Source organism: Peromyscus eremicus, chromosome 4 (assembly GCF_949786415.1).
Source record: "Peromyscus eremicus chromosome 4, PerEre_H2_v1, whole genome shotgun sequence".
Lineage (NCBI taxonomy): Eukaryota > Metazoa > Chordata > Mammalia > Rodentia > Cricetidae > Peromyscus > Peromyscus eremicus.
The window spans coordinates 85,856,605-85,873,097 of record NC_081419.1 but is presented as its reverse complement, the minus strand read 5'-3'; the positions used below and the strand labels follow the sequence as shown (position 1 = coordinate 85,873,097).

The 16,493-nt window shown below is 35.5% G+C and overlaps 1 protein-coding gene across 1 annotated transcript; it reads left to right on the top strand.

Moving 5' to 3' along the window:
- Window positions 1-311: 311 nt before the first annotated feature.
- On the top strand, window positions 312-1,256 carry LOC131907841 (olfactory receptor 4K3-like). The gene has a single exon (XM_059258919.1). The coding sequence runs from the start codon at window positions 315-317 to the stop codon at window positions 1,254-1,256; it is 942 nt and encodes a 313-aa protein (XP_059114902.1). The 5' UTR covers window positions 312-314.
- Window positions 1,257-16,493: the final 15,237 nt, after the last annotated feature.

Genomic DNA, 16,493 nt, shown 5'->3' with positions numbered 1-16,493 from the left:
ACATTTTTTTTGTTTTCATATTGCTGTCTTGCCTCCTCATTGCTCTCTTACAAGAGAAATTTGCTGATAGAGCATGAGTGTAACAGTCACACCTGATGCTTCTCTTCATGGGGAGTTGCTATTGGATCATTAGCTTTCTCTTGGGCAGCAGTGTTGCTCTCATTTCCCTTAGATTTCTCTTTACATTTATGTATTTCTATTCAGGTAAGTTTCAAAGGGAATATCAAGTTCTACAAAGGAAGGAGAATTCCTCATACTACTAATTCATAATCTTTCTTTCTTTGCAGGTTACTTCAGAGGACACATTGACTAAAATGGATGGAGGCAATCAGTCTGTGGTGTCAGAATTTATACTTTGGGGACTTGCACACTCAAAGAATCTTCAGATCTTACTCTTTGTGATGTTTTTGATACTTTATCTGCTCATTGTGTCTGGAAATATTGTCATCCTTGTTTTAATCACCACTGACCGCCATCTCCATTCTCCCATGTACTTCTTGTTGGCCAACTTGTCCTTTGTTGACATGTGTCTTTCCTCAAACACCACTCCTAAGATGATATCAGACTTTCTCAGTGAAAAAAAGACCATTTCCTTTGCAGGCTGCATGTCTCAGGTCTTCTTTTCCCATTGCATTGCTGCAGGAGAGATGGTGCTGTTGGTGGTAATGGCTTATGACCGCTATGTGGCCATCTGCAAACCACTCCACTACTTCACCATTATGAACCTGAAAAGATGCACTGGGTTGGTGCTGACTTCCTGGATCACTGGTTGTATACATGGTATAAGTTACATGGTAGTGATTGTGCGGTTGCCTTTTTGTGGCCCCAAAGAAATTGATAGTTTTTTCTGTGACATGCCTTTGGTAATCAAGCTAGCCTGCATGGATTCTCATGATTTAAATACATTAATGAATGCTGACTGTGGGATTGTGGCTGTTACCTGCTTTATTCTGTTACTCATTTCCTACACATATATCCTTATCACTGTTCGCCAGAGCTCTAAAGCTGGTGCATCTAAGGCTCTGTCCACTTGCAGTGCCCACCTCACAGTAGTGATGATCTTTTTTGTACCCTGCATCTTCATTTACGTATGGCCACTAAATATCACCTGGTTGGACAAATTTTTTGCTGTATTTTACTCTGTTTTTACACCTCTCCTAAATCCAGCCATTTATACACTGAGAAATAAAGAGATGAAAAATGCTATGAAAAGGTTCATAAGCAGCTTTCTGTATCCCAAATTAAATTCCTTATAAGAAGGTGGCCTCTTCTTTCTCACCTGCCAGTTCCCAAATAACCAACCTGGAGATTTAATATTAATTATAACTGCTTGGATGATAGGTCAGTCTTATTTCTATCTAGCTCCTATAACTTAAACCATTTTTATTAATCTAAATTCTGCCAATATGGGGTCAGAATTTTCACATAAACCTGACAAAGTTTAATAAAGGATTCCAAACATACAAAAGCCAAGTCAAGCACAGCTTCTTGGTAACTGCCTTTTCTTGGGTAGCCTCTATTAGCTAGTGGCAACAAAGGTGTGGCTCCTTTAAGAGAGGGCTTCCTTGCTCAGTGGTAGCCACAAACATGGGCATAGCTCTTTTAGGAGGCCCTGCTACCAAACACTTAAATGGGGTTTATGAGCAGCAGGCAGTGCACTATTTGGTGGCAGTGTGGATCACCAAACTCCCCAGACTTGGAGTGATAAAAGTGGCTCTTGCTGTTATCTCCACCATGAAGCTAGGCTCTCAGGGAACCAAGCAGAGTGGAGCTAGCTGCCACAATAGAGACAGACGTCCTCATCACATTGCTTAGTAATTTAAAGGCTCATGTGGTTAGAGATTTCAGATATGTAATAAAGGCAGATTCAGACAGACAAACAACCCATAAATGGGTTACAATATGTTTAAAAATGTAGAAAGGCTTGAAAGAGAAAAGAAAAATGATATAGAATGTCATAAAAAATCTGTAGATTTAAAATAATGAAATAAAGTCCTTTTTAAAAAATATTTTTATTTTATAATTAACTAAACTTTACATAGCAGCCACGGATTCCCCTGTCCTCCCTCCTCCCGCCCTCAGCCCTCCCCCCCAACCCTCATCCCATTCCTACCTCTTCCAAAGCAAGGTCTCCTCTGGGGAGTCAACTCAGCCTGGTAGACTCAGCCAAGGAAGGTCCAGTCCCCTCCTCCTTACACCAAGGCTGAGCAAAGTGTTCCAGCATAGGCCCCAGGCTCCAAAAAGCCAGCTCATGCACCAAGGACAGGTCCTGGCTCCATTCCCTGGGGGGCCTCCCAAACAGTTCAAGCTAATCAACTGTCTCACTTATCTGGAGGGCCTGGTCCAGTTCCATAGGGGAATAGGAAGAAGCAGAGTGCTAGAGAGGTCCCCAGAATTCCACAAAGATATCTCCACGGTAGACTACTGGCAATGGTCGAAAGAGTGCCTAAGCTGACCTGCTCTGGCGATCAGATGGCAGAACACCCTGGCTGTCATGATAGAACTCTCATCCAGTGTCTGATGGAAGCAGATGCAGAGATTCCCATGTGGAGCTCCGGGAGTCCAATCCGTTAGAGAGAGAGGAGGGATTGTTTGAGAAGAGATACTGAGACCATGATTGGAAAAATCACAGGGACAAATGAAGTCCTTAAAAAGGGACTAAAATAATATAAAAGAAACAAGACACATAAAGATGGGAAATACACAGAGATTCTGGATCCTGTATGTTATTGTATTGCCTTTGAATTTTTTGGCTGTGAAGAGATACTGGATTATAAAACCTGTTAGATTAAACCAACCTATATATTTTAAGAATATCTTGTTTTCAAAATTTAAGTCAAAATGTGTATTGCTTTGGGAGACAGGTTATGCTTTTATTTCCATAGGAATGAGAAGCTGTGGATTCATTCTAGGTTAAAGATGATCAGGTTTGATCAGGGAAGACCCTCTGAAGGCCTGGCTAGAGACATTAAAAAAAAATAAACCTTGAAGAACTACAAGATATGTAACCTATATTTTACATGCTCAAACATAAAACAACAACAAAAAATCATCTTTAACTAACTTGTGCACAACCCATATTCCATATTTTTATGTTACCTTCAAATTTTTACATGTTTTCAGGAAAAGGGGGCCAAACACCAAGAAAAACAGGTGGCCTAGGTAATTCAGCATTTCAAAATGCTTCTATTACAGTCTCCTCAAAATTCTGCATCCAAAACAGCTTCAAGGCTGTTGGCTGAGATGGTGCAGCCTCATGGACTACTTCAGCCCATATTTCATTATTATCCTAATTTTCTGAAGGTTCCCCCAAAGATACCAGCACCTCCAGACAACAAGAAGTAGTCTAGAGAAAACAACACCCACATTCCCAAAAGAAGGGTTATGGATGTTATTATCATTGAAGGGTGTTGGTTACAAATTGTTATTGGTCATAGTCAGGAAAAAGGCTTAACAAAAGAGTTTAATTCAAAGATCCCTTTCTAAAGGAAAAAAGGGAGATATGATATTGAAATAATGAGATAAAAGGATAGATTATTGAATCTACTTTAGTATAAAAAACAACTCTTAATTTCAAAATATTCTGCATTGTTATGAATTTTGCTTTATTAATACAAATTTAAAGTTAATTTTGTTATACTGTATGTGTGTTTATACTCTTGCTTGGTGTATTGTTCTTATGCAGCTCATTTAAACATGTAATGTATAATAAAAAAAACAGGTTTGTAGTTAGTCATCTATAATAAACTTGTCATATTATGTATGTTTTCAAAGTTAAACAGATATATTTAGATAGATATATGGTCTTCAAACACTTCAAAGACCTACAGAATATGGTAATTAAAATATTTTAATAACATAAGGCTTTCCTTGACAGTGAGGTACATCTCCTCCTGGCAATACCAATTTATTTCAAAAGATGATGATGGGCATCAAATAACCTCCACATAGAGTTTACTTTTTTTTTTTTGGCAAAAGCTAACCATTTGGGCAAAGAGACTACCCTTGCTTCAGTTGCTGACAGTATACTGTCCAAACTAGACCAGCAGGATGCAAAAGAAAATAACTGCCAAACTTTGTTAAGACAAAGTAAGACAGTCATTCAAAATCCTCTGCTTCTCAGAAATGTCTATCAACTATATCAGGCCTGTAGGCCAAAGTCAGATGTTTCAACATTAAAGGAGAATCTAGGGTAATTGACCAGGCATCCAGATGTCCCTGTCATTAGGTAGCATGACAAAGAAGCAAAAGACCTTCTGGGGTCTCTGATGGAGTTAAAGACTAAATAATTAAACTTAAAGTTTTCCTTAATTATGATAAAAAGGTAAAATAGACTCACAAAGATAAGATAGGTAATAGAATATTTTCTCTGATTTTGCCAAATACAAATGGACTGGATATTGTGACTGTAATTCTTACTTGATAACAGTTTTGTTGTTTATAATTTTACTATGTCGAGGTTAAAGCCCTTCTTTTTATTTAGACAAAAAGGGGCAAATACTGTGGCATAATCTTTCTGAACATTGCACAAATTACACTGTGATTGGTTTAATAAAAAATTTGGCCAATAGCTGCACAGGATAAGGTTAGGCAGGAAAATTAGACTAAGGACCCTAGAAAGAAGAAGCAGGAAGTCTGAGGAGTCGCCAGCCAGATATGGAGAGGAAACAGGAGTTGCAAATTGAAAGAGAGGTAATGCCATGTGGCAGAATGTAGAATAATATAAATAGGCTAATTTAAGTTGAAAGAGCTAGCTAGTAATAAGTCTGAGCTATGTGCTGAGCATTTATAATTAATATTGAGTCTCTGTTTTGGTTATTTGGGAAATGGCAGGTGGGAAAGAAAAGCCTGTCTGTACTTCCTAGTACCCAGAAATGTGAACTAATTATTTAAAATAATGAGACTGACCGTATAAAATAGATTTAAAAATCAGAAAATATAGTTTATATTTAAAATTTGTACCAGTTTCCTAATATAGAAATAGTGTTTTATTTTAAAAGAATATGACATGTGGCCGGGCGGTGGTGGCGCACGCCTTTAATCCCAGCACTCGGGAGGCAGAGGCAGGCGGATCTTTGTGAGTTCGAGGCCAGCCTGGTCTCCAAAGCGAGTTCCAGGAAAGGCGCAAAGCTACACAGAGAAACCCTGTCTCGAAAAGAAAAAAAAAAAAAAAAAAAAAAAAGAATATGACATGTACTGATCACACAACTAAGCATTGTTCTTATAATCTAAATGTGAATGATCTTTCCATACAGAAAAGTCATTAAACTATGCTTCTATGTTTTTAATAAAGTTTAACTTACCATTTATTGACAAAACTCTTGTTTATCTTCGTGAATAACATCTTAGGAAATTTTACTAAAATTTTACTAAAAATTACTAAATACTCCAAATCATTCACTCCTTTTGCCAAATGTCCAACATCATTATTTTTGCCTCATCATAGTTATCTACTAAAACACTAATGGGGTGGACATAAAAAAATTAAGAAAAGATTAAACAAAATCATAAATTACACAAGGAACAGCAGTGAACCTTTCTTAGTTATTTTAATTAGATAAATAAAGTGTCATAATAAAATATATAAAGATTAATTAGATTTCTAATTTATCTCAAACAACAAAATTTAGCCTTTAAATAATTATTTAATACTATATAATATACTGAAATTTAATCTCTATGAAGACTATGTCCATAAGTCCACTGATTAATTATTTAAACTACTATATTTTATTCAGTGCTTAACACACATGAGACATTTAACAAAAATATTTGTAAGTCCACATATATTGCTGTTGGTCAGTGAGGCTGCAGATGTACCTCAACATCATCAATTATTGCCTTTGCCATTGTTTGCCGACCATTGCTCTAAAGAAAGATGCTGTTGGTGAATAAACAGCATACCTTGGTTTCAGGACACAGAGAAATCGACCTCTATTTAATTGGGGAACTTCCTCCTATTCAATAGCATTCCTGTTGCCAAAAGGTTCACAGGGCCCAGGGGAAGAAAAGACTTCAATGTTCTTACTCAACTCTAGATCCTGATGGGAAAATACAAACTTACCTGGCAAGATGTCTCTACTACTGTAATAATGGCATTATACTGATAGGGTAAGTAACTATATTCTGGATGCTTTTCCATGGAAGAGAATTTGTGCTTGATACTGTAATGCTAGTTAAACTTCATAGCAATTTGAATAGTTTAAGAGTTTCATACCTTATCTAAGGTATTTTTCTTTTTTAATTTGGAGGTTTTTTTTTTTTTTCAGGATGAGATATAAGGTTTTAATATCATTCTTGTCCATGTAGGTATCTAGTTTTCCCAACAATATTTGTCTGATATTCTATCTTTTGTCCACTATACATTTTTTTTGGCCTTTTTGGTGAAAATCAGGTCACTGTAATTTTTTGAGTTAATAAAAAAAATCTTTTATATTTTCTTTATTTACATCTTGGCAAGCATTGATGCCATTATCATGGTGCTTTGTACCATGGCTCTGTAGTGTAACTTGAGCTCATGTCTAATAACCCAAGGAGCATTTTTCTTTTTGCTCAGGGAAGCTTCAACTATCTTTTGCTTCCAAATTTTTCTTGTTGGGAACCATTGCTATGTGATTGGTGATTTCTTGGGATAGTATTATTCTAATATTGTTTGTGGTTTTATGATAGATTTTGGCTTCCAGAGTTAGGCTGCTGGTTGGATTTTTTAAAAATAAGTTTTTAGGCCATTTGGCTGAAGTCCCAAGGGAGGACAGTGGGGTTGGAGGGTTAGTGAGATTTTTGGAGCAAAGTGAACAGAATAATAGGAGAGGTAGAGCTGCATCCAGATCTTGCCATCTGAACTCAAGGCTTAGCAGGGTCCTGGTACAGGGTGGGTTGAGCAATGATGGGGCATATTGGACAGAGAGTTGGTGGAGAGTGTCTTGGGTGAAGTCTGTAGAACTTCAAGAGTCAGATTTTTTTTTTTTTTACCACTTCTGGCCATGTGGGTTGGGGCCTGGAAGAGTTTGTTATACAATAGGTACCACTGCAGGAGACCCATTTCCATTACATTTAAACAATGCTCTACATTTCAAAATTGCTTGAACAAGGGTGGGTTCCAATGACTTTTCCCTGCTTACATATACACAAAATCACTGGTAACTTTAAATAGTCCAATATGTTCATTAGCTTGATTATGGAGATGATTTCATGGAGTATAAACATATCAAATCATTGTTCTTCACCTTAAATATACACACTTTTAATTCACTAATTAAATTAGTTCAATAAAGGTATAAAATTGACTAGAAGAAGTGACAATTCAAATAAACAAACATAAAGAAGTCTAACTTTTATAAATAGAAATAACTAAAATAAAAAGTAGATGAGTGAAATAAGGGAACAATATAATAGGGATTCCCAGAGACAGAAAAAACTCTCTCTGTCTTATCTTTCTTTGTCTGTCATTCTCCACCCTACACCCTGTTTTTTTTTTTGTGTGTGTATATTTATTTTTGAAGAACTGGCTCAACTAGTCATGTCATTTGTGGGGGATGCCACAAATCACTTGTCAGATTGAGTATGTTGAATACCCAGGGGAAAACTGACATAGTTGAAGTTTGGAGCTCATGAATTCCAAGAATATCTCAAGGCAGAGTTCCACCTTTTTTCTTCTCTTAATAGATTCAAGTGACAGTCTAAAGATTTTGCTTTATAGATGGTAATGAATTTTACTCAAAAATCTACTGACCAAAATGTTAATTTCACCTAAAAAAATCCCACAGAAACACCAAGGCGAGCATTACAAAATAGACCATTACTGGGGTTTAACAATATACACATGTAAAATTAACAAAGTCAAATTTGAATCTTTCCAAAATTTGATTCAATCAAGAATTTTATTCATAATGGCCAGAAACTGGAAACAATCTAAATGTCCCTCCACTGAATAATGGATAAAGTAAATGTGATACATTTACATAATGGAGTATTACTAAGCTGTTAAAAACAATGACATCATGAAATTTGCAAGCAAATAGATGGAACTATAAAAAAATCATCATGAGTGAGGTAACCAGACCAAGAAAGAAAAACATAGAATGTACTCATTTATAAGTGGATATTAGTTGTGAAATAAAGGGTAATCATTGCTTTGGTCCACAGACCCAGAGAAGTTAACAAGGAGGGCTTAAGAGGGGACAAAAGAATCTCCCTGGAAGGGGAAATAGAATAGATTTCAAGTGTGGGCTGGGGGAAGGTGAGGTTGGAAACAGAAGCAATCAAGGTGAGGTGAGGGGTGAGAGAGAGAGAAAATACTGGAAGAAATTACTAGAATTGGGGGACATTTCCACCAGGGGCAAGGTGGAAACCTGGTGCAATGGAAACTCCATGGAATCTATGAGAATAACCCTAGCAAAGAATCCTAGAAATGTGGCACACAGAGCCTGAACCATCTGTCTTCCATAACCAGGCAAGGCCTCAAGTGGAGGTATTGGGACACCAAGCCAGCCACAAAACTTTTGTCTTACAGTTTGTTCTGCCTGCAAAATATTCTGGGACCAGAGGCTAGAGAAGCCTCATCAAAGAGACCAGAGAGACTTCATCCAGCGACTGATGGGAGAAGATGCAGTCCCACAGAAAATATTAGGCAGAGCTTGGGAAGTCCTGTGGAAAACGGGGGGGGGGGGGGTGAGGGAGGGTGGGGAGGATCTGAGAAGCCAGAGGCATCTGGGACACCACAGGAACAGGGCCCACATAGTCAACTGACTGGACTCATGGGGTCTCACAGAGATCAGGGAGCCTCTAGGTCTTCTGCATATATATTATGACTGCTGAGTAGCTTGGTGTTCTTGTGGGATTCCTAACAGTGGGAAAGGGGGCTGTCTCTCACTCTTTTGCCTACTTATGGGGCACTTTTTCTCTTACTTGATTGCCTTGTCCAGTCTTGATGTGATGGTATGTCTGCCTGGTCTTATTGTAGCTTGTTATGTGGTATTTGGTTGATGTCTCTGGGAGGCCTACTCTTCTCTGAGCAGTAGTGGTGGTGGGGGGAACTAGATCTAGGGGAGAGAGATTAGGGGAGAGAGATTGGGGGAGGGGAGGAAGGGAAAAAGATAGAAATCCTGTCTTTATAATATTTTTGACAATAAAAATAAGTGTAATTTTGTAAAATCATATAAACAAAATCTCCATGGGAGAATGTGTTAAGAAAGATGTTAGGTCCATTTCAATCTCAATCATTTTTCTCTAAAATCTTCATTCTGTAATTCCCTTCTTTCCTCCCTCTTCTTCTCCCTGCCTTTAACTTCTTTCCTTTTTCCTCTCTATCATTTGTTTGCTGCTATCTCTGTCTGTCTACATTTGTTATAATCAAATACTTGCTAGGTACTCAAATTTTAATGATTGTCTAAAAAAATTCATTTAAATTGACTTGCACAAATAAGGATCATGATAATGCTCAGTATTGCAGTAGTTTGTAATCAGATTTTTCTTTGGGCCACCAGCTCACAAATAATGACACAGAGACTTATTAATTACGATAGCTCAGCCTTAGTTTAGGCTTCTCCCAGTGGCTCTTATAGCTTAAATTAACCTATATTTTTATTAATCTGTGTTCTAGATTTTACCTCTCTCTCATTTTGTGTGTCTGACTTGTTCCACGTCTTCATGGTATCTCCTGTGCATCTTGATTATCTCCTCTTCCTCTCTCTGCCTGGAACTCCTGCCTATCTCTCTCGCCTAGCTATCGGTTGTTCAGCTTTTTATTACACCAACCACAGCATCTTCACACAGTGTACAAATATTCCACAACATTCCCCCCTTTTTGTCTAAATAAAAAGGAAAGGTTTTAACTTTAACCTAGTAAAACTATATATGATAAGAACAATTATCAGGTAAGAATTATATTCACAATATTTAATCCACTTATATCTGGCATATTCAGAGAAAATACTCTATTATCTGTCTTATCTTGATGAATTTATAGTTTTATACCTAAACCATTTTCTATCATAACTTAAATTACCATCCTAAAAATATCTTTCTCAACCTTAAAACTACTTTTTAGATAAACTACTTAAGCTTTTATGTTTTTCAACCTTATAAACTTTACATCTATTACATAAGTTACTTTTCTGAATTTGGTAAAAAGAAAAACTACAAATATAAGTACTTAGTCTTCAACCCCATCAAAGATATGAGACGGATATCATATTGCTCGAGTAAGCAGAAAGTACGGAGAAAACAACTTCAAAAAATATAGAAATGACAGAGACATCTAGCTGCCTGGACAGTCACCCAAGCTTCCTCTGCCAATAATGAGAAGTGGTCCATATGAGGATTGGTAAGGTAATGATGAGCATAATAAGTTGATGCATCAGCACATAAAAATATCTGATTGATCTCTATTAACTTTGAAGGAATCCATAGCTTTTCTTCATTTCCTTTGGAAACAAAAGCAAAAACTCATCCCCAAGTTAATACATATCCTGGCTTCCATTCTGAGGTCAACACATCTTTAAAGGATATAGACTGATTTATCAGTAGTTTTTTTTCTATTATCCAATGTCTCTCAGCAGCTTTTGTTCCTTTCTCATCAGCATTTAAAAATTTAAAGTCAACAAATTACCACATAGGATCCAGATGCCCTATGTATTTCCCATCCTTATGTGGCTTATTCTTTTTCTCTTACTTTACTCTTTGTTTAAAATTTTACCATTATTTTTTAATGATTTATTTTTTTTCTATGACTGTCTATGCTCGTTTTTTACTGTATCTGTATAAAGTGTTTTCTCAGTTTGGACCATTTTACTGCTGACCTGCAGCCTTCTCTCACAACATGAATCAAGCCTTAAACCCACCAAGGGGCTCCACATATGGTGCTAGCTGGTTCAAGCCTACAGGCAGCAGCTGGGAGTTGCATCTCTGTACATCATGGCCTGCCTGAGAGACTGTGGGACTAGGAAGCCATGTCTGGCTCCATGTTTGTGTGTTTGGAACTTTTAAAAAACACTTTCTCAGGTCCTATGTGGAAATATGTGCCCCCACATTGGATGCCATATGTAACTGGACTTTTCTTTGGCATGCCAGCTTACAAAGAATGACATAGAGACTAATTATTAATTGTGAAAGCCTGGTGGTGGTGGCGGCGGCGGCGGCGGCGGCGGCGGCGGCAGCGCACGCCTTTAATCCCAGCACTCGGGAGGCAGAGCCAGGCGGATCTCTGTGAGTTTGAGGCCAGCCTGGGCTACCAAGTGAGTCCCAGGAAAGGCGCCAAAGCTACACAGAGAAACCCTGTCTCGAACCCCCCCCCCCCCCCCCAAAAAAAAGAAAGCTCAGCCTTAGCTTAGGCATGTCTCACTAGCTCTTATAACTTAAATTAACCCATATGGGTTAATTTAGCTATCTTCTATCATGTGGCTTTTATCTTGTTCCTATTTTGTGTGTCTAACTCATTCTACATCTTGATGGTGTCTTCTTCAACCCATAACAGTGGTTAATGACCTTTCAGTCTTTCAGTTCTGTACCAGTTCTTCACAACTGCTTTTTCACTCCTTGAATTTGATGAATATTCCAGATTATTTGCCCCATGACCATTCAACTTCAATGATATATTATTGAGTCTATCTAGTATTTTTCAGATTTCTCTTTTGTGCATAATTCCTATAGAAGGTCATTAGATAGAGAATCTAAATTGAATATGCTAGTTAATACTAACTTCATATATTTTACTCACATGATATGGATCATGATCCATGTGTTCAGTTGCCTGCTTATCTTTCTCTTGCAAATTTTATTGTAAAACTGTTATCGAAAAGTTTTAGTTTGTACTGTTTATAGTTATTAATTTTCTAATCTCATGATTACAAATTTGAATTACAATCTTGAATTTTTCTATAATATTTATTTCTGAACTGTGTAATTACCTCTTCTCAAACTGAAAATATGAAAGAATACATGCTTGATTCTGTCTTCCTTTTTAATAATCACATTACAGAATTTTTTTTTTTTTTTTTTTTTTTTTTTTTTTTTTTTTTTTTTTTGAGACAGTGTTTCTTTGTGTAGCTTTGCGCCTTTCCTGGGACTCACTTGGTAGCCTCGAACTCACAGAGATCCTCCTGGCTCTGCCTCCCGAGTGCTGGGATTAAAGGCGTGCGCCGCCGCCGCCGCCGCCGCCGCCGCCGCCGCCGCCACCACCACCACCACCACCACCACCACCACCACCACCCCGCTACATTACAGAATATTTTGGTTTTGTTATATTTATTGCAAGAACCCGAGAAGTTTCAGAATATTTAATAAGCTTACTAGTTCCATCAAAGGAAAGGAAAATGTCATTTTAATTATTTTTATTATTTTAACATTTATTTATTTATTTATTTATTTATTTATTTATTTATTTATTTATTTATTATTTTATTTTTGTTTTTTTTTGAGACAGGGTTCCTCTGTGTACCTTGGCTGTTCTGGAACCCTCTCAGTAGACCAGGTTGGCCTCAAACTCACAGAGATCCATTTGCTCTACCTCTGAATTCTGAGATTAAAGGTGTGTGCCACCACTGCCTGGCTTTCATTGTTTTATTTTGACAAATATTTTGTGAGTATTTTTACATACTAATGCTCATCATTGCCTCACTGATCCTCGTATGGACCATTTCTTGGCAGAGTATTTTTGCTTTTTTTCCAGTGTTACTTTAGTTTTATAGTAGGAATTAGGTTCCTTTAACTGTTATAGGAAAAATTGTTTGGATCTGTGCGTGGTAGTACATGCCTATATTCAGCACTTGGGAGTGTGAACTAGGTATATTTTCATAAATTTGAAAAAATTTATGGGCTACATGATGAGTTGTAGGCCAGTCTTGATTACATGATATGGTACTCTGTTTCAAAAAGTAAAATACAGAAGTTACAGATTAATCTTGAACATATGGTGCAAACCTAGAATCAAAAATTTACCCAAGAACTGAAGATTTTTTTTCAGTGACGAATAGTGATTGATAACAACACAAGGACACTAGATATGATTTTCTTTTATTCAGACTCAATAAATTTTTTTTGTAGGACACACTGAGAACTTATATTTTATTAAAATAAAACGATATATTTATAATTATAATTAAAGAAAATTACTTCATTATTCTAGTTCTGAATATTTTTACTATTAGTATTAATGTATTTACTTATTTGTCTTCTTCAAATAAGTATTTTTAGAAAAGCAAAAGTAATATTATCAACTTATAGACAGTTTAACTCTGCATGTTTTTTATTTAGTGAATTGTTTCTTTTCATTGATATTGTATCACTTAAGTGAAATATCATTAAATCATGTATTTTTGTTGAAACTTGGTCTTTCAGAGATTGCAAAATGCTTTATATTTTACTTTTAATATTAATTTTTGGAGAATTTCATACAATGATCATTCATAGCCCTTTCTCCATGAATCCCCCCAGATCCACTCTCCTTTTATAATCTACCCAAGAAATTGTAGGATTTTTTGTTTTCATATTTTTTAAATTATGTACATGTATATATGACTGTATGGCATTATGTGCTCATGTGGGCAGGTGAATATGGAGGGCAGAAAAGTATCAAATGGCTGGAGTTGCAAGCCATGAGCTGCCTGACATTGGTTCCGCTAAGTGAACTCACTTCTGGAAAAGCAAAAAGCATCCTTAACTCCTGAGCCATCTCTGCATCACTTGAACTTTGTAGTTTTTCAATTGATTTAATTCTGTAGTGGTGTGTGTGTGTGTGTGTGTGTGTGTGTGTGTGTGTGTGTGTACTCAATACAGAGGCTGATGTGTGTGGAACTGTGTATGCATATGTGCATATATATGTAAGGGTCATAGAACACGTCTGGAGGTATTCAGCTTGGTTTTTAGAACAGTGTCTCTTACTCACTGTTAACTTCGGTTATCTGGCTAGTGATCCCCAGAGCTGGGAACAGACGCATATATCATTAGGTTCAACCTTTCCACATGGGTTATAGGAGTTGAATTCAGGTAGTTGCGCTTGCTTGGTCAGCATCTCCCTAGTGCTAATCACTTTATTTTTAATTATGTAAAACAGCTTCGATTCTCAAGTCAAATTATAAAATAAGTTTAGTTAAGACTAGTTTGTAACCTTCCTTATTCTTGCTGATGAAAACAATTTCATCATCTAAAATGCTTTATTAAATATTCATGAAATCACATATGTATGTATCTGTGTTTTTAACATAAACTTAGCATTCTATAGAGACCCTTTGACATCTTATTAACATCACCTAATGTATGTCTTGTAGATTGCTCCAGTGTAGTATTTGGATAAAAAAAAAAATGTTTTGTAGTTGTTTACTATTCCATGATTGTAACTTAAGCAAAGAATTGTTACTGATCTTTATTTCAGTATTATTTCATCATTTTTCATTTATTACTTTGTCATTTGATGTGATACTTTTGATATCTGTAGTTTTGATAAGATAGCTCTTGGATAGAAGTAAAACTACATTACAGATTAGTCACATGTTATTTTTTGGCCACAGACATGAGTTGCTCCATTGTATGTTCTCACCAAGAGTACAGTGAGCAATTTTTCTTTCTCTATGGCTCCATTCTTAGTTTGTACTATTAAGTATTGAGACCATGTATCTCATAAGCCAGGACTAACATTACCATATAATTTTATATGCATGTATTTTTAGCATGAAACGATGTAATCATTTTTCTTGTAAATATGGTTTTCATCTTACACATAAACTGTAAGATTATATGTTTGCCCAATTTTCTATTAGATCGTTGAGTTCATGAAAGTTATATATATATAAAATAATGGCTGTTCTTTAAATAATGAAGTTATTACTCTTGGTGTGCTATTAATTCTCTCATCTTTTTTAGGTAGTTTAATCTAGCTTTAAAATTAATTATGTATATTGTTATCAGAAAACTTAATTACATTTATGAATTATAAAGATATTAACTCAATTTAAAAATATTTGTATCATTTTTAAACAGATTCATGTCTTGAGTTTATTTAGAAATTATTCTCTGAAATGATGACTAGATTCAATAACTCATGTTCCACATTACCCCTGTTATTCCACTAATTTATAAATAACTCCTTTGTTTTATCACTGATTAAATCATATGTAAGCTTTTGATGTGATTAGTCTTGATGGATATTTGTACTATTTTTTTCACTCAAGTAGACACTTTTTCAAACCCTTTATTATCTTAAATTCCATTTCTATTCATTCATTCATTCAGATTACAAATCATTCAGCTATGTTGCTTGTTCCTCAGAATATGTGACATTCAAAATTAGCCTGCTTCCATGACAACCACTGGAAAGGTAAAAGAGTTGGCAGAAACATTTGTTATTTTTTAAAAACTTACAGTTTTCTTTACTTTTGTCCTGGCCTTTAGAATTCCTCACTAGAATTGAAAAGTATGTGCACATTAGTATGCATACAAATATACACATTTGCACATAAATGTACACATTTTAATTGTAAATATAATGCTCCAAATAAACATCTGCTAAGATCAGGATGTGTAATGTCCCTGTAGAGAGTTGTAAAATACTAAAGTTTGAAATCTCTTGAATATGTTAACATAAATCAATATCAACATGGATATTATAATACAACAAAATATTCACTGAGTGGTGAACATGTAAACATGTTTATATTGTCTTATGTATCTGTACTATTTCATTGTTTCTCATAATAACTGTATGTAATACATATCATGATCTCCTTTTTACTAATGTGAAAACCAAGCATTACAAAAGGAAAATAAGTAACCATTCATACTCATGTTTAGTAAGGCTTAAGTGGAATTAAACCTGTGTCTTCTGACTTTAAAATGGAAAATGAAAAATGTATATAAGTGATATACTTTGTGTCAACATGGTAAGAGGCTGGAAGAGTCTTAATTTTTTTTACTGCTTTACAACCAGTTGTATCACAGGTTTTTGAATAACTTGAAGGCAAACAATATTGGAAAGTTTAGTCTTTCTAACATACCTGATAATGCGCTAATAGATTATGGTTTGTTATAGTAGTAGGAGATATGGTTACTAAGTAGGAATATCATTTATGAATCTCAATAGTTGTCATATAAACACTTATAACTGAATATCTTCTTTCAGTAAAGTGGGTAGTAATTCTTTTCTAATGTTTTTATGGAAAATGAGACAAATAAAATTTTCTTTAATGTAAAGTAGTCCAGCTTATATCTTTTGCTATTTCAAACCCCAAAGTATCCAGACAGTCTCAGTTGTGCAAAAATAATAACATGATATCTTCAATTGCTCTAAAAATTAATGAAATGGTATTTTGAATTAGTGTTACTAATTTGGAAACTATATAAAATATAAGGAATGATCACATAGAACAAATTGAGACAATATGAGAACCTTCTTTATTAATTACTAAGTGAGGTAAAAATGGAATGTTAAATCATCATAAGGTTTGCTGAAGAATTTAATAACTTACTTCTCTCATTATCTCAATCTCATGGCTACAGAGGAT

Excerpts from the sequence above, each read along its gene's own strand:
- LOC131907841 (XM_059258919.1), top strand. The coding sequence starts at position 315 with ATGGATGGAGGCAATCAGTCTGTGGTGTCAGAATTTATACTTTGGGGA.